Here is an 18879-nt window from a genome sequence, read left to right on the forward strand (position 1 = left end):
TGGCGCTGGACCTCAGTGTCTGGGCAGAACAATGGGGGTGGAGACGCTCCTTCAGGTATACTATTCATACTATTCAGGTATGATATATTTTGAGTGCGAGGACTTGCATTCCCCTGCTGTGGAGCTGTGGGTTTTAAAGTTTGGGTCCCATTTGCCCAAGGCTTTTAAAGCTGTATCATATCACTAACAACTCTCAGCACTTCTAACAAACTACAGTTCCCAGCAGTGGCGTAGCGTGAGTTGTCAGCACCCGGGGCAAGGCAAGTAATTTGCGCCCCCTAACCCGTGGATTTGCGCCCCCTAACCCATGGATTTGCGCCCCCTAACCTTTACTCCCAGATGTTGCGCCCGGTGCGGCCGCCCCCCCTGCACCCCCCACGCTATGCCACTGGTTCCCAGGACTCTTTGGGGGAAGCCATGACTGTTTAAAGTGGTGTGATACTACAGTGCAGGTGGGGACTTCAATGATTTCAAGATTTCAGTAAACAGAGAGTGGGTAGCCCTAAGTATGATTATATTGACATATTGTCCAACGGTAGAAAAAAACAAAAACAGATTGTCTTTTTCTGAAACTCCCATAATGCTTGCTGCTCTGATTCAGCTGTGGATTCAATTATTTGTCCGGAAGTCCAGAACTTTGTGCTGGTATTCTCAGTCTGCCCTCTTTCAGGCCTTGCCCAAGACATTTTGCTGCCTTCGGTGGAGAAATACGTACATGCCACATTGCATAGTACCCAATTTGTTTTGGCACCTGAGGCAGAAAATCTCAGTCACCTCTCCCACTCCCTGGCAGGAAAAGTGCAACAAACTATAGAAGAATCATAGAATCATAGAATCACAGAGTTGGAAGAGACCACAGGGGCCATCGAGTCCAACCCCCTGCCAAGCAGGAAACACCATCAGAGCACTCCTGACATATGGTTGTCAAGCCTCTGCTTAAAGACCTCCAAAGGAGGAGACTCCACCACACTCCTTGGCAGCAAATTCCACTGTCGAACAGCTCTTACTGTCAGGAAGCTCTTCCTAATGTTTAGGTGGAATCTTCTTTCTTGTAGTTTGGCTCCATTGCTCCGTGTCCGCTTCTCTGGAGCAGCAGAAAACAACCTTTCTCCCTCCTCTATGTGGCATCCTTTTATATATTTGAACATGGCTATCATATCACCCCTTAACCTCCTCTTCTCCAGGCTAAACATGCCCAGCTCCCTTAGCCGTTCCTCATAAGGCATCGTTTCCAGGCCTTTGACCATTTTGGTTGCCCTCCTCTGGACACGTTCCAGTTTGTCAGTGTCCTTCTTGAATTGTGGTGCCCAGAACTAAAACAGTACTCCAGGTGAGGTCTGAAAAAAATAAAGCTATTTTTTTTACCCTTTCCTGAAACCCAAAATCTACCAGAGGCACCCATCTCACTCTGCCTAATGGTAGAACTGGTCCCACATGGCACCTAGTTTCACCAATCCTACTAAGCCCATACAGATTACCAGATGTGTGGTGTAAAAAAAACACCCTACACACGATTCACACCACGGCAGTTTGGTTATCCACTCGGCTTGTCACTGGCTCAATGGATAAGAGTGACATTTGGCTAGCAATCTGCAAGGGATTATCAGCAATCCGAGACTTTGCTCCTACTTCTTGAGCTCTCCAAGAAAACATGGCAACTGGATGTACCAGTTTGCAATCCGTCTTTGTCAAAGTACACCTGCAAACGTGATGACTTCAAACAGATTGTAGGCATGCACCAAGGAGCCATGACCATCCACTGTTCCTAGCCCCATGTCCTGAGTATTTTGAAGTTTACATGCATCCTAGCCATGTTAAAAGCACGAATCAGCTCCAAATTCCTCTGTGTGGACAAAATGTGTTTGTCTTGGTCGTTCTGTCTTTCTCTTGTCTCCCTTCCAAAAAGCTCAATTGCGTCAGACAATGATGAGTGGGTAGAAGCCACTTGAATATAAAAGAATGGAAGAATATGTCCACAGTGCAGTGTCTGAAACTCCCATGGTTCTAGGCGCATTTTGCAACAGGGAATTTCATTAGCGCAAGCAGTTTCTGAGCTCTGGGCACAATCCTGCACCTGAGATTTCAGATTAAAACTGCAGTGTGGAAGGAAAGGAGGACCTCCCCACTTCCAGCCACTCTCTGAAGAGAAGAAGCCCTCTTAAGAATATATGGGGAGTGGGCAGAGGAAGACTAGATCATGTGAAAAATGAACATGTAATATTTTAAATGCAGTTCAATTCATTTTCAGCTTTGTATTCTTGTTATAAAAAAGTGTGCCTACACATTCCGTTGTTGCGCCCATGACCTCGGTTTAAGGTGCCATTTAGCTCCTAGCTTTCATATCTCAGTTTCTAACACTGCCACAGTGGGAACATACAGAGCACCATGATTAAGGTGAACTGCGTGCCAATATTGAACCAATATTGAGAAACCGCTTAGCTAAAAGATTGAAGAATCGCTGTGCAGCATGGGACGAGTCTTTCTAATCAGCTTTTTGTAAGGACAGATAATCTGCTGCGTGTATCCATCGGGATTGCCTCCACAGAGGAGGCCACCTTGCACTTCTGCGTGAGTCCCTGCTCTGAGCATGCCTCTTCCCAGAGGCACTTCTACAGCAGCAACTCGCACAGAGATGCAACAGAATACCTCTGCATGTGCGTTTGGGAAGGCAGGATCCGTAGCAAAGAAAATAGTTTGTGAAACAACAGGGAAGTGTGCATCCAATTTATTTCAGGCGAAGAGTGTGTCTCGGCTGCCGGCGGTTTGCGGCACGGTGGCAAAAGAGAACATAGGCCTCATTTGAGAGGGGGCGACAGCCCCTCCCAACCTAGACGCGGAGAGAGATGTCTCCCTCTGGCTATTCACAGTGAGGAAACGGCAAAGGGCTTCCTCACAAGCCTCTGAGAAACAGGGCCACAATGGCTGCGGTGACCCATGAAATCTGGGAGGCTCAGGCAAGCTGATTGAAGTTAGTGGGGGCGGGGTTGCCTCCCCCCGTTTAGAATAGCAGAGGTAGAGCTTGCTGGCCTGGCCTCTGAATGGGTGTTCTGTAATAATGAGGAGGATTTGACAGAGTTTTTACAGCTGCAGGGAGACAAGTGTTATTAAAGAGCACAGAGCTCTAATTAGAGCTTCTCTGTCAGGTCCCAAGGTGTGTCTTTCCCTCCCTCCCCAAATGAATGGCCCACACCTGCTGTTAATGGGGAAATGGCAGAGGGAAAGGAGGGGTGCTTAAGGCTAGTTTACCCCAGAGAGAGAAGGTCCAGGAAAATGGGGGTGGGGGTTTTCTGCTGCTTAAAAAACCCCCATCAACCTCAATTCTCTTTCCAAGGCAAGTGGTTTGTAGCTGAGGTTTCACTTTATCCAAATATCAAAACTTCTACTGCACTAGACTCAGCCCAGCAGAACATGCCCAACTGATGCGATTTAGAGTGGCTTATATCTGGACCACTGCTAAAGCATTCTCAGCAGCAGCAGCCCCACTGTGGAGCCCCTTCCCAAGGAAAGGTGGGCACTCCCCCCTGCTCACCTGCATTCATGAAGCAGGTAAATATTTCCAGGATTTGGGCTGATAGTGTTATATTAAGTTTTTCCACTCCTGGTTTTTAACGGCTATCTATAATTATTTGAATTGTTTCATCTAAACTGATTGTTGCGAGCTGTCCTGGGCGGGAAAAAAGGAGGTGAAAAAAACTGAAATAATAAATGAATAAAGAATAGCCAGATGCTAAAATAGGGTATGGTTGGACAGTGTTCTCGAAGCTACCAGCATGAGTTTGACCCAACTGCGAGAGGCAGTAGAAGACAGGAGGGCCTGGCGTGTTCTGGTCCATGGAGTCACGAAGAGTCGGACACGACTAAACAACAACAAAAATAGGGTATGTAGAAGTTGGAGCAATGAAAGTGCATGGGATTGATCCTGCATGTGAACTACGCTTCCTTCGGTAGAGTTTTCTTACCACAAGTGGCTGTACCAACCACACACCATCTAAGTCAGTCCCGGGATCCCATGTACAACAACACAGCAGGTACAGGAGCACAACGCTTTGGTTATGTGTGCATGCAGTCCAACCGCTGTTCTGCAGCAAGACTTGTCTGCAAGGGGGGTCCTGAGGGGTGGGCTTCTTAGTACAGCCACTTGTCTGGGAATCGCATGCACATAATGCAGTGAAAACATGGATACAGTGAGAAGTTTGCATAGCACTGTAGTCTTGGGTCCTCCCCACCTGTGAATTGCCCTCACTGCCACATAATGTATTTAGGGTCAGGATTTTGGACTCTCCAGATGTCAGCTCGCATTAAGGGCTACAGCTTCCTTTGGACTCTGTTTCCACACATTATTATCCAAACCAGGCTTTGCTCTTCTCCAAGTCTCTAACTCAAACGCAATACAAGTGCATTTTTTATTATAAAAAAAAACCCTCCTGGACGTTTTTTCCATCCGGCATTAACGTTATTCACACGTGAGCAGAAACAGCCGGAGAGGATCAGAGGCTGTTCTTCGTGCCATGTGTTAAAAACGCCTGCACTTCAAAGGGAAGACGACTTGGTAGCTGAAGCGGCCAAGGGGAAAACAAGAAGGGGGTCTCCGGAGCCAAAGGAAATCCTAGCAGGGGACTTTTCAAAGCATTTCGCTTTCCGGGTCTCCTAATCCCTTGGGAATCCAAAGCAGCGAAGGGAGTGGCTGGCGCAAACTGCCACCCGTTCCCCTCTTCCTCCTTAAATTCGTGATAAAATGATCTCTGGCTTGGAGAGGGGCTGGTTTTCGGGGGCGAGGAAGAGAGGGAGACCAACAACCAACAAAACAACAACAACAACAACCCGGGCGCGTCAGACTTTGGGGATACAGCGACTGGGAAAAGGAAGGCGCGCTGGGGCGCATTTCTTCGGTTCCCAGGCCCTGGGCGCGGTGGCCAGCGGCTGTGAGCCGACTGCGTTTGCCCTCCCCAGTCCCGGAGGCTGAGCCGGCCAAGGCAGCCAGCTGCCCCCTGGCAAGGAGCCTCGCAGAGGATCCCGCGGGGAGGGCGCATCAACCCTGAGCGCGCCCGGGCGCACGGCAGCCGGCGGCGCCCAGGCTCCCCGCGTCCCTGGCGGTGGCCACCAGCCCCCTTACCTTAGCGCCCAGGGTGCCGGCCAGCAGCAGAAGCAGCGAGGGCGCGGCGAGGAGCCGGCGGGCAGAGCAGGCGGGAGGCGCGGCCATCGTGCGCGCTGCTAGAGCTCCATGGGTAGCCAGGAGGCGGCGGCGGCAGCAGCAGCAAAGCCCCGGCGGCGGCGAGAGGAGCCGCCTGCGCGCAAACCTGCATGGCCGAGCGAGTAATTAATGGCTTTCCAACCTGTCGGGCGGCGGCGAGAGCGCGGCGCGCAACCCGGCGGCTCCTGGGCGGCCGTGATTGACAAGGCGACCTGAGAGCCACCCGAAGCCGCGGCAGCCAGGGGGGCGGAAGGAGGGAGCCGGAGGCGGGGGGAGCTGGGTCAGCCCCCGGCGAGACCTCGCTCGGCAAAGGGAGACAAAGGAGCCCGGCTTAGCAGCATCCTTCCTGCCGCGGATTCTGGGGGAGGAAGAAGAGAGCGCGGTGGGGGTCGCATCCTTTCCACCGGAGGGGGGGGTCCTTAACCATTCCCCCCCCCAGAAAAGTAGGGTAATAATTGGACTTTTCCTTGGGATCCGGCGCGCGCAGGCTTCCGAGTTTAACAGAGCTCTTTGTCACCAGCGCATCCTTCCCTAATTCTAAAATAGTGGCTCTTAAACTTTTCCTCCGCTGGCCACACTTCATAGAATCCTAGAGTTGGAAGAGACCACAAGGGCCATCGAGTCCAACCCCCTGCCAAGCAGGGAACACCATCAGAGCACTCCTGACATATGGTTGTCAAGCCTCTGCTTAAAGACCTCCAAAGTAGGAGACTCCAACACACTCCTTGGCAGCAAATCCCACTGTAGAACAGCTCTTACTGTCAGGAAGTTCTTCCTAATGTTTAGGTGGAATCTTCTTTCTTGCAGTTTGGATCCATTGCTCCGTGTCCGCTTCTCTGGAGCAGCAGAAAACAACCTTTCTCCCTCCTCTATGTGACATCCTTTTATATATTTGAACATGGCTATCATATCACCCCTTAACCTCCTCTTCTCCAGGCTAAACATGCCCAGCTCCCTTAGCCGTTCCTCATAAGGCATCGTTTCCAGGCCTTTGACCATTTTGGTTGCCCTCCTCTGGACACGTTCCAGTTTGTCAGTGTCCTCCTTGAATTGTGGTGCCCAGAACTGGACACAGTACTCCAGGTGAGGTCTGACCAGAGCAGAATACACTTTCGGAATAGATATTTGCTCACGCCATGCCAACTTCTTTTATCGGGAAGAAATAAGCAGAGGTTTTTAAGCTTTTAAGCAGAGGTCGGATAGCCATCTGTCATGGATGCTTAAGGTGAAATTCCTGCCATGCAGGGGGTTGGACTAGATGACCCTTGGTGTCCCATCCAACTTAAAGATTCTGTGATTATATGAAATACATTGGGAAACCAAAAGAAGCCACTCCTGGCAGTGCTCAAGTCTTCTCCGCCACTCTGTTCGAACTGCGACAATTCTGGATCACAACTAGGATTGTCTGCAGTGTCACTTAATGTTCCTGCTGTCCCTTAAAAAAATATTTAAACATCCGTTTTCTGAAGAAAAAAATTAAAAAGTGTTTTGATACTATATGAAGTGCTTGTTTTGTCCTTGAATCTTCCCACCCCGGTTGCCACCCTCTCATGCCACAGCAGTGTGGCAGCTGCTGGCCCATTTGAGTAACACTGTTCTGAGATCACCACCACTGGATTGGTGGATTGTTGTGGATTCAATTATTGTAGGACCCTGTTCAGCAAGAGAGTTCCTAGAAGACCGTTCTGAGAAGAGGACGAAGAGCAGAAAGTCCCCCATTTGCCCCTGGCACACACAGACATGACACACCCCTTCCAAAAGTGGCTGTGAAGATGTCCCATTGCTGTTTCCACCATTCAACACTCTCTCACGCAGAGACACTTCTGTTCTCTGTATTGACAGTTAAAGGGACATCTGGAATTTCTCTTAGCCAGATTTAGCCCCAGCCGGGGTCTTCAGTTGCTGATATCTGGGTAAGCTTCACTGAGATAATGCATAAGAAGCACTTAGAAGAAAAGCTATATATACCCTTTGTGCTTATGGTTCACCCGCTTCCTTTGCTCCCCCCTCCTCAAAACAGCCCTGTGAGGTAAGTTATGCCAGGCAACTACTGCATAAAATAGAGCGTGTCTCCCCCCCCTCACTTTTGTTGTATTTCTGCAAATGTGGGCCTGAACTGTCAACTTTTTATAGACGTTTGTACATCATGGAGAGAGCAGTCTTGTTGTCTGAGGAGCCCAGGACCTCTCTACGCACTGCCCAGTCTTGCGCCCCAGAGGAGTCACTTTGGTGCTACTAACACAGCAAAAACAATGTGGCAGTTTATGAGTTAACGGTCTCTGCAGCCACAGCAGGCGCTGTGATTCTCCAGGGGTTTGGCTTCACCTCCACAAATGCACTCCATTGTCTCTCGAGATAGGCAGATGCCAGCCAGTATTCCCAGCTGTTATGTACTGAGTTGAATAGGATCCAAAATGCAGCAGTCTGATTGGCCCTAGAGCAATAGGATTCAGAATGCAGCAGTCTGATTGGCCCTAGAACAATAGGATTCAGAATGCAGCAGTCTGATTGGCACTAGAGCAATAGGATTCAGAATGCAGCAGTCTGATTGGTCCACAGGAGCCACCCAATCCAGCTCCAGGTGGAAGTGAATCAACAACCTGATTGGCCTACAGGAGAATCCCGGAATTAGCCAATCATGTGGGGCCCATTGTGTAAATAATGTATATAAAGCAGACATTCTGGGGGAACTTTCATTCCTCACCACTATGAGCTGAATAAATCCACTCTCAACTCTGAGTATATTTCACCAGCATTAACTGGATGTTGCCAGGAACCAAAAGAAGAAGCTGGAAGCAGAAATATTTTGGCAAAAATATTGAAATTAGCGATATGGTTAAAAGAAATCTTGCCCTATGTGTACAGAGGACCACTGTGGTGAAGAGCTGTAGTTCAAAGGTGAAGCAACTGCCTTTGCAGGTCTCATGTTCCCTCTCCAGGCATGTCTGGCAGTGGCGAACCTACAATTTTGGGCCCCGAAGTTTGAAATGTTATGGGGACCACTCCCGTCACAACCAGCAACAAGCTCGGTGAAACCACTGTTATCTTCTTTGATGGGGTTGTTCCACAACAGATCAGCACAAATTTTCCGCACGTTTGCATTTTTGGTATCCACTTAAATTAGGGATGCCATATTTCAAAAAGTGAAAATCCGGACACAAAAGTTTTTGAGCTATTTCTAAGGATATTTGCCAAAATCTAGACTTCTGATATGGGTTGCCATAGTTGGGATTTTCCTGGACATTTCAGCATTTTCCGCCTGGACACTCTTTCTGACTGCCATTTTCTGGCTATGTTCTGGAAATTCCAGACATATGGAACCCTAATTTAAATACTTTTGTGAACTCATTGTTATTCCTCTAGGGTGTTGACCCCTGTTAAAAAGGGGGTGGAGAAATTAGCCGCAGCACAACAGCCTACTTACTGCAACATTCCACCTTTACAACATCTGTGCTACTGACTCTCAACCTTTGGGATTCTTGAGATATATGCAACCAAAAAGGAATCGTTTGAGCAGGGGTAGGCAAACTAAGGCCCGGGGGCCGGATCTGGCCCAATCGCCTTCTAAATCCAGCCCGCAGACGGTCCGGGAATCAGCGTGTTTTTACATGAGCAGAATGTGTCCTTTTATTTAAAATGCATCTCTGGGTTATTTATGGGGCATAGGAATTTGTTCATTTTTTTTCTTCTAAATTTAGTCCAGCCCCCCACAAGGTCTGAGGGGCAGTCGACCGGCCCCCTGCTGAAAAAGATTGCTGGCCCCTGGGTTTGAGTCATGCAACTCAAATTGGGTCTATTAGACCCCAAGATTTTAAGCAATATGAACTAAAGTTGCTTCTGGGGCCCTGAAGCTTAAGCTCCATTAGTTTGAAAGGAGATCCACCCCTGACAGCTGGGAACGCCGTTTCTCTGAAACTCAGTCAATGTTGGTCTTTGTTGGTTTTTAGCTCTTATCGGTTTTAATTATTAGTTTTTTTATCTATCCATTATCTGTGTTTAATCTTGTATTTTATTCGGATGTTTTATGCCTGTTTCCTTGTCCTCATTTGCCCTAACAATTATCGGTCAAAAATCCCAACTGCTATTTTATCTATATGGTTTTCTTAATCCTGGTCTGTGACCGTAATAAAGTTCATTCATTCAGTCAAGGTGGACAATCTTGAGTTGGTTGGACCAGAAGTCTTCTTCAAGTAAGAGCTAGACCATAAAGAAGGCTGATTGCCGAAGAATTGATGCTTTTGAATTATGGTGTTGGAGGAGACTCTTGAGAGTCCCATGGATTGCAAGAAGATCAAACCTCTCCATTCTGAAGGAAATCAGCCCTGAGTGCTCACTGGAAGGACAGATCCTGAAGATGAGGCTCCAATACTTTGGCCACCTCCTGAGAAGAGAAGACTCCCTAGAAAAGACCCTGATGTTGGGAAAGACTGAGGGCACAAGGAGAAGGGGACGACAGAGGACAAGATGGTTGGACAGTGTTCTTGAAGCTACCAGCATGAGTTTGACCAGACTGCGGGAGGCAGTGGAAGACAGGAGTGCCTGGCGTGCTCTGGTCCAGGGGGTCACGAAGAGGCGGACATGACTAAACGACTAAACAACAACAACGAATATGTCCCATGTTTCAGAAGACAGCCCTCTGAAAGGCTGTCTTGTCCTAGTTTGATTTAAAGACAAGAGAACCATAAGAAGGGAGAGCAGAGGCCTTAAAACTTCCCTCCGAAAGTTAACACCTGAACAGCATATTAAGGAGGCACAAAGGTCACCTGACGACACTCTCCTGCCCTAGGGTCAGATGTATTGGATTTCTTTGTAAATATTAGTACAGTGGTACCTCTGGATGTGAATGGGATCTGTTCCGGAGCCCCGTTCGCATCCTGAAGCAAACCTAAGATGCATCTGCGCATGTGCAGGTCATGTTTTGCCGCTTCCGTGCATGCATGTGATGTCATTTTGAGCGTCTGCGCATGCGCGAGCGGTGAAACCCGGAAGTAACGCGCTCCGTTACATCCGGGTTGCCGCGGAGCGCAACCAGAAAATATTTAAGCTGAAGTGTATTCATCCCGAGGTATGACTAATTATTTTGAAAAGTGCAGATAGACATATAAATTAGCATATGCAAATATATGCCCCTTTTCTGAGTAATGCATAAGTGCATGTAATCACTTGCTTATACCTGATGAGTGACACACTGAATGTGTGAACTAACTCCATGGGGAAATTCTTAATACAGGAATAACAAAAAGTGTCTGGGACAGTCTTATGCAGGGGTAGGCAACCCAAGGCCGGGAGGCCAATCGCCTTCTAAATCCGACCTGCGGATGGTCCGGGAATCAGTGTGTTTTTACACACTGTTTTATGTGTCCTTTTATTTATTTTATGTGTCCTTTTATTTAAAATGCATCTCTGGGTTATTTGTGGGGCATAGGAATTTGTTCATTTTTTCCCTTCAAAATATAGTCTGGCCCCCCCACATGGTCTGAGGGACAGTGGACCGGCCCCCTGCTGGAAAAGGTTGCTGACCCCTGGTCATATGTAAAGATAGTGACATGGCCAGCCAAGCCATCTTTGTGGCTGGAGTAACCCCACCAGATGGGCGGGGTGCAATTATTATTATTATTATTAATATTAATATATTGAGTTTACTTGGCACTGGATATGTGTGTGCATGTCTGTATTTTAATATAATATAATAATAATAATATCTTTATTGTCATTGCCCCCTTCGGGGACAACGAAATTACTTGACTGCTCCATAAAAACACTAATTAAACAATACAGTATAATACAGCAAGGAAGATTAGATGACTTTCAAAGTCCGGGCTTCCCATTCAGAGCCAAGATCGCTCTGGAGAAGAAGCTGTTCTTAAGACGGCTCGTTCTTGTCTTCATCGTCCTGTATCTCCGTCCCGACGGCAGGAGCTCGAAGAGACAGTGACCAGGATGTGATGGATCTTTTACTATGTCCAGTGCCTTCCTATGGCACCTTGTGGCATAAATCTGCTCTAAGGTGGAGAGTGGGCAGCCAACAATGCTCTCTGCTGCCTTAACAACCCTGCACAACCCCATCCTGTCCTGGGGAGTACAGGAAAGGCTCCCTATATGTCTCAAAGGGTCATTGGGAGGATGAATGAGATTATGCCACAAAGCACTTTGCACAGTTAAAGAATTTCATCAATGACTAATAATAGCAAAGGCTGGAAAGGAAGAGGGATCTGGTTGCCAGATGTAGCGCTGGCTGGTGCAGGAAGTCAGCCTAAGCCTCGCCATCTCCCCCTTCCTCCCCCAAAAGGTCTTGGCCTCATAGACACAGCAGAAAGAAAGATGAAAGATGTTTGTGAGGATCCTGCGCTGGAAGGAGGTGATACTGGAAACCATCCGTCTCAGGGATGTCCTGGAAGCCAGGGCTGTGCGAGAACAGCTTCTCCAAAGCTTGTTCCTAAACCGATAAATTAATTCATCTGCCCTATGCTGTCTGATACCAAGCAACTCATTTGCTCCATAAACCTCTCCCTGCTCCATTTTCCTGCTACAAATCCTCTCTTTGTTCTTCACCCGGTCCAGTGCAAAACCCTATTAAAATGAATGGAAGTGGCAGAAGTGTAGTCGTGTGCAGTGCATTTTAATGGAGCTTGGCTTGTGCCCGAGATCTTCTTGGTAGATTGTGTCTGTGGATCCTAAACCCACTGGCTTTTCCCAAAGGCTCCAAATATATATGGTCAGATGGAGTTCATTTATCTGAGTATCCCTGAAGATAGAAGGAAAACATCGCCATACCTGGCGTGGAGATATACCGTATTTTATTTTATTTTATTTTATTATTCTATTCTATTCTATTCTATTCTATTCTATTCTATTCTATTCTATTCTATTCTATTCTATTCTATTCTATTCTATTCTGCTAAGCAAGTAAAGTTTGGCTAGACTACAATCAAAGTGAGTGTTATCTGCAACTTCCAAATGCATTTGCCCCAACATTTCCCTTATCCCAAAAAGTCCAATATTTTGAAGAAGCAGGTTTGGTGTCCAATCTAAATTTGCTGGCAGGTGATTGAATTCCACCTGAAAATAGTGGCAGTCTGGAAGCATCCTTTGTGTTCCAAAATGGTTCACATCAATTGAAAGGGGCAGGCAGGCAGGCCCTGCCATGATGAGGCTAACAGACTAGAGCAGGGGTAGGCAACCTAAGACCCATGGGCCGGATGCGGCCCAATCGCCTTCTCAACCTGGCCCACGGATGGTCCAGGAATCAGCGTGTATTTACATGAGTAGAATGTGTCCTTTTATTTAAAATGCATCTCTGGGTTATTTGTGGGGCATAGGAATTTGTTCATTTCACACACACACCCCAAAAATAGTCCGGCCCACCAAATGGTCAGCCCATGGCTGAAAAAGGTTGCGGACCCCTGGACTAAAGAGACAAGACATACAAGGCAAAAGGGAATACAGGGGGAAATGGGAAGCTTTGCCTTCAAAGCCAGGCCAAACTGCTAAACTACTGACTTATTTGAGAGATAATTAAACCCTGCAACTTTATTCCAAACTAATATTTCTTTACCTTCGATGTCTACAGTGTGCATGCAAAGAAAATGCAAAGTTCTTTATAGCACAACCCTACACATATCTGCATTGAGTTCAAACTTGCTCTTCGTCCCATGGAAACATGAAACCTTAGTTTCATGGCAGGCTTCGTTTTGGACCAGTTTGGGCCAGACGCCCTCTCCTGCCATCCAGCTCACAATTACAGTTTTAGAGGGCTGTGTGTGTGCAGTATAGTCTGTGTGCAAGTTTGAAGTTATACACTGCTAAGAATATCTTTCCAAAGAAAATGAAAATAGACTGTGGTTCTTCCCCCCCCCCTTTTTTTCTCTTTCTTTCTTTAAAAACAGAAATCAAAGAGAGTTGCACTGCATGAATGCACTGTTAGGAGATCAAGAGAGCACAGGAGTCTCAAGAGCTTAGCTCAAGAAGGACAAAATATTTCCGAAAAGGGGCCTTCAAGACCTTGAACCAAGACCTGGAGGACTTGGCTCACTAAACTACACCACACCCTGCTTGCCAGATTTGTAGAGTTGGAAGTGACCAACCCTCTGCAATTTAGGAATCTTTTGCCCGAGGTACAACCTTGAGATTAAGATAAGGTTACCATATTTCTTTCAATGAATCCAGGGACACAATAAATAAATAAATAAATACTACACGTTTATATATATAAACACAATAAATAAACACAATAAATAAATACTACACAATAAATAAATAAATAAATACTACACGTTTGGGATGTTGACGCTGCAGCGATGGCAGTGGCAGAGGGGCGGCCGCCGCCTTGACCTCAACTGCCATGTTTCCCCTTCCTCCGAGGCTTCTATCTCCTTTCTCCATGAGCCTAGGCAGCCCCTGAGTTGTTGATTCTTCGTTGGTGTGGTGGGGGAGCGGTGCATGGTGGATCAGGCATGGAAGGCGGAGAAGAAGAGCCGAGAGCGGGCGAGGCTCAGGCAACGCAATGCCTCCTTTCCCATCGGAGCAGCCCCAATCCTACTCCTACTTGCGCACAAGCAGGAGGGAGTGGGGATCCCTCAGCTGGGAAGGGAGGCTTCACACTGCCTTTTGGAGCAGCCCCATCCCAACTTGCGTGCAAGCAGGAGGGGCCAGGGATCTCTCTGGCAGCGCAATGCCTCCCTTCCCATTGGAGCAGCCCTAATCCCATTCCTACTTGCGTGCAAGCAGGAGTGGGTGGGGATCCCTCAGCTGGGAAGGAAGTCTTCCCATTGCCTAACTGAGAGATCCCAGCCCCCTCCTGCTTGCACGCAAGTAGGAGTTGGGAGGCTGCTCTGATAGGTAGCATGAAGTCTCCTTTCACAGCTGAGTTCCTGGGGTCAGGGAAGGTGGAGGCAGCCCGGAAGCTGCATCTTAGAGACTCTGCACCACCATCATATGGGGACTTCCGAGCAGCTCCTGAAGCCAGCCAGAGCCAACTGCTCCGGGGTGCTAAAACTGCCGCTGCTGCGTTTCCCGGGGACATTAGATAAAATCTGGGGACATTCCGGGGATGGAATTTGTCCGGCGACTTATTCGCAAATCTGGGGACTGTCCCCGGGAAACGGGGACGTCTGGTAACCCTAGATGAAGAGTCTCATGCCCTGCTGAATGAGCTACCTACCCTGTACCATCTGATTTACGCTGATGGGCTTTCATCCCAAACCTCAATTCTTTCCTCAGTGTGAGGACTTGAAGCATGAACCTCACAAGCTCAGGCTAGTGAGCTGTATGAGCTCAGAGGCCAAGAGTCGTCTCTGGCCGTAAGGGCAGTATTATAGAAAGAAAAATTGTAATACTACTGACCAGACCATGGTTGTTTTTTCTTAATTTTACCTTGGAAATGCTAAACAGGGTGTGTGTCTTATCCGGGGAGGCTCCTTATGAGGTCCCAGTCCATCCCAGAAATCTGACTCCCTCTTCTCACTAAACTGGCTTTCTCTTGAAAGCAGAGGAGCCAAATAACCGCCTTCTCAATGCCTGTCTCAAGCATATAAGCCTGCAAGGTGCATTAGGATTTCACAGCAGCCGGCATCAAAGTTTATGGCTGCCAATCCGTGCAACCCCAAAGGACTGGAAGAGAGCATGTTTCTAATGAGTCCTGATGGGATTTCCTTTCCCCAGGGCCCATCTGGGCATGTTGTTGTCGTTGTTTAGTCGTTTAGTCGTGTCCGACTCTTCGTGACCCCATGGACCAGAGCACGCCAGGCACTCCTGTCTTCCACTGCCTCCTGCAGTTTGGTCAAACTCATGCTGGTAGCTTCAAGAACACTGTCCAACCATCTCGTCCTCTGTCATCCCCTTCTCCTTGTGCTCTCCATCTTTCCCAACATCAGGGTCTTTTCCAGGGAGTCTTCTCTTCTCATGAGGTGGCCAAAGTATTGGAGCCTCAGCTTCAGGATCTGTCCTTCCAGTGAGCACTCAGGGCTGATTTCCTTCAGAATGGAGAGGTTTGATCTTCTTGCAGTCCATGGGACTCTCAAGAGTCTCCTCCAGCACCAGAATTCAAAAGCATCAATTCTTCGGCGATCAGCCTTCTTTATGGTCCAGCTCTCACTTCCATACATCACTACTGGGAAAACCATAGCTTGAACTATACGGACCTTTGTTGGCAAGGTGGTGTCTCTGCTTTTTAAGATCCATCTGGGTATACACAGATGTAAAAGGTCTTCAGAAAGCAGTGCCCCTGTATTATAAACATTGGAACTCCTTGAGCTGCGCAAGAGAATTTAAATGGTACCTATAAAGTTCTTTGGGTCCATCATTCTTGGCGTTCAAATGTCTCTGATTTTAAAACACCGCTTGGGAGACGCCGGTCTTCCTTTCGCAGCAGGTTTAACTTTCCGCTCTCCCTTTCCTTGACTCCGCTTCTGCTTTCTGTTCTTCTCATTCTTGGGGAGATGTAGTTTCCAGAGCCGTCATTTATACAGAGCAAAGCAAGGAGGGACAAATTTCAACACTGTAAAAAAAAAAAAAAGGCAGCGGTACTGCTAAGGCAGGTTTTTGAGCAGAAGTCCAGGACCGTACTCAGAAGGAGGAACAGGAAGGTGCTAAAAGGCAGCAGGGCTGGCTTACCGTATTTTGAAACAAAGAGATTTGAAAGAGGTGGGTCCTTCTAATAATATTAAAGCCAGAGTCTAAAATTACCTAATTACCCTTTGAGAATCACTGTCTTATTCAGACAGCTTGAATGGTTTCAGCAGACTTTGGCAGACTTAGGCCCTAAACGATCCTATGTTCAGACATCGTCCACACCCTTTCAAACATATATTGGTAACTATACAGTCTTAGAAATCTTTTTAAAGTAAAAGCTAGGATGCATGCAACTTTCATAGAATCATAGAATCCTAGAGTTGGAAGAGACCACAAGGGCCATCGAGTCCAACCCCCTGCCAAGCAGGAAACACCATCAGAGCACTCCTGACATAGGGTTGTCAAGCCTCTGCTTAAAGACCTCCAAAGGAGGAGACTCCACCACACTCCTTGGCAGCAAATTCCACTGTCAAACAGCTCTTACTGTCAGGAAGTTCTTCCTAATGTTTAGGTGGAATCTTCTTTCTTGTAGTTTGGATCCATTGCTCCGTGTCCAATTCTCTGGAGCAGCAGAAAACAACCTTTCTCCCTCCTCTATGTGACATCCTTTTATATATTTGAACATGGCTATCATATCACCCCTTAACCTCCTCTTCTCCAGGCTAAACATGCCCAGCTCCCTTAGCCGTTCCTCATAAGGCATCGTTTCCAGGCCTTTGAACATAGGTTGGGTGCTAGCATTGATTGTTCATGTTCTGTGATCTGACTAGGCAAAATCTCCGCAATATCTAGTCCCTGTGGCACAACTGAGATGGCGGCTCTTGGTTTCCATTTAGAACAAAGCAAGTGGCTAGTCCACATGATTGCTGGCATATGTCTGAAGATGTAAAGGTGATGAATGCAAATAGATGTAAGGAGTCTCTGCTTCTCACTGCCCCTCCCCTTCAAAGCAAGGCTAGGATTTCAATTCCATTAGAAGTGTGACATCCTCTTACCCTTTCTCATGTAGATCAGCATTAATTAGTGCTGACATAGTTATATGTGCCTGCAGTTTGTTGGTAGATTTTGCTTGGGGGGAGGTCTCCTCAGTTATGTATCTCCTCTGTCCATGGGGCGAATCTACATACACTCGTTAGTTATAATGTAAGAAATGTGTTATAAAAATGTGACAGCAGGAGGTGATCTGCCTGCAATGTCAAAATGCATTGAGCATTATAAAACATTATTTAACGTTATTTTTAATAATGTTTTTACAGATCCATGTAGATCCAGCCATGCATGTATACTCAAGGAGTTCGGCAGTTTCATACACCACAAGGATCCTACAGAGCCAAGATGTGCAATGACCAATGTGTGCGTTCTCTGGGACCATTCTATTCTCCAGAGAATGACTGGGGTGGGTGGGTGGGTGGGTGGGTGTTTCACAAACCAACTCCTTCACAGGTGGTCAGGCTCTACAATAAAGGTTTGTATCATTTTGCAGTAAGGCCTTTAAAAAAGACCACATGTGTTTCAGGCTGCATGCAGACATGTGCGCCTACATATTTTATAACTTACTGCATGCTGTATCCAAAACGATGTAACGTTAAGAAGTGGATTTTCTCTATTTCAGGCAACCTGGGAATATTTATAGTCACTTTATGAGTGGATCTGTCAGCACTTTAACAGACTGACTGTGGGCTGCCAGCTGGCCACTTCCGTTGCAGAATCCTGATAAGATCTGTGTGGAAAAACAGGCCTATCCTCCCTTTTGTGGGGAAAGTAAAATATATTAAGGCCAACCCCAAATCGCAATGCGGTAAACAAACACTTGAGTTTCCCAAAATTCTTACGTGGGCTAGATATTAATCCAGGCTTCCTCAACCTCGGCCCTCCAGATGTTTTGAGACTACAATTCCCCTCCTCCCTGACCACTGGTCCTGCTAGCTAGGGATCATGGGAGTTGTAGGCCAAAAACATCTGGAGGGCCAAGGTTGAGGAAGCCTGTATTAAGCAAAGGAAATAAAATTAAATTAAACAACCAGCCTGAAGAAGAGTTTGCAGGAGCTTAAAATGAACCCGCCATTTTGTGATTTGGAGTTGGTCTTAAAATACTACTGCCTTACAATCCCTGTATGGGGTTCTTCCCCACATTGGACAAATTCTATTCCAATCTGTACTGTACTGTGGAGACAGCAACCTTGAACTACCTTAAATGACTTTTAGAGGATTTGGCACCAGCTTGGCTGCAGGTGTTGCTGGAAGGAGATTACAAAAAGCCATCCAACCGTCTTAGAAATTGCACTCTGGATTTGTGTAAGGTTTGCTCCTTAGCCTTTTCTTCTCCCATAGGCAGCAGGTATAGATTTTTCCTCCAGGAGTACTCCCGAAGCCTTTCTCATGGATGAGTACAGTGGTACCTTGGGTTACAGACGCTTTAGGTTATAGACTTCACTAACCCAGAAATAGTACTTTGGGTTAAGAACTTTGCTTCAGGATGAGAACAGAAATTGGGCAGCAGTGGGGGGCCCCATTAGCTAAAGTGGTACCTCAGGTTAAGAACAGTTTCAGGTTAAGAACAGACCTCCGGAACGAATTAAGTTCTTAACCCGAGGTACCACTGTACAGCTGCAAGGTAGTGGAAGTGTAGGATCAGAGTTTTCCTTCTCCTAAACCACTGATGAAAGAATCAACTGACCACCCCAGGCATACTAAACAACAACAAATGTAACTGCCTAACATTTGTTGTTGTTTAGTCGTGTCTGACTCTTCGTGACCCCATGGACCAGAGCACACCAGGCACTCCTGTCTTCCACTGCCTCCCACAGGTTGGTCAAAGAAGAGTTTGGATTTGATATCCCGCTTTATCACTACCCGAAGGAGTCTCAAAGCGGCTAACATTCTCCTTTCCCATCTCGTCCTCTGTCGTCCCCTTCCCTTGCGCCCTCCATCTTTCCCAACATTTTCCAGGGAGTCTTCTCTTCTCATGAGGTGGCCAAAGTATTGGAGCCTCAGCTTCAGGATCTGTCCTTCCAGTGAGCATTCAGGACTGATTTCCTTAAGAATGGAGAGGTTTGATCTTCTTGCAATCCATGGGACTCTCAAGAGTCTCCTCCAGCACCATAATTCAAAAGCATCAA

General features: G+C 47.2%; 1 protein-coding gene across 3 annotated transcripts in view; it reads right to left on the reverse strand.

The window, feature by feature from the left end:
* The window catches only part of LOC309535690 (ADAMTS-like protein 2), a 43828-nt gene extending 38403 nt beyond the window's left edge, over positions 1-5425 (reverse strand). For 2 of the 3 annotated variants that reach the window (XM_082229053.1, XM_082229054.1), the window contains exon 1: positions 5114-5425. In XM_082229053.1, the coding sequence (XP_082085179.1) occupies positions 5114-5200 (87 nt within the window). In that variant the 5' untranslated portion in view covers positions 5201-5425. The remainder of the gene's footprint in view (positions 1-5113) is intronic. The other variant, XM_082229055.1, reaches the window with a different exon arrangement.
* Positions 5426-18879: the final 13454 nt, after the last annotated feature.

This window comes from Podarcis vaucheri, assembly GCF_965113315.1.
Source record: "Podarcis vaucheri genome assembly, chromosome: 6".
NCBI classification, from domain to species: domain Eukaryota; kingdom Metazoa; phylum Chordata; class Lepidosauria; order Squamata; family Lacertidae; genus Podarcis; species Podarcis vaucheri.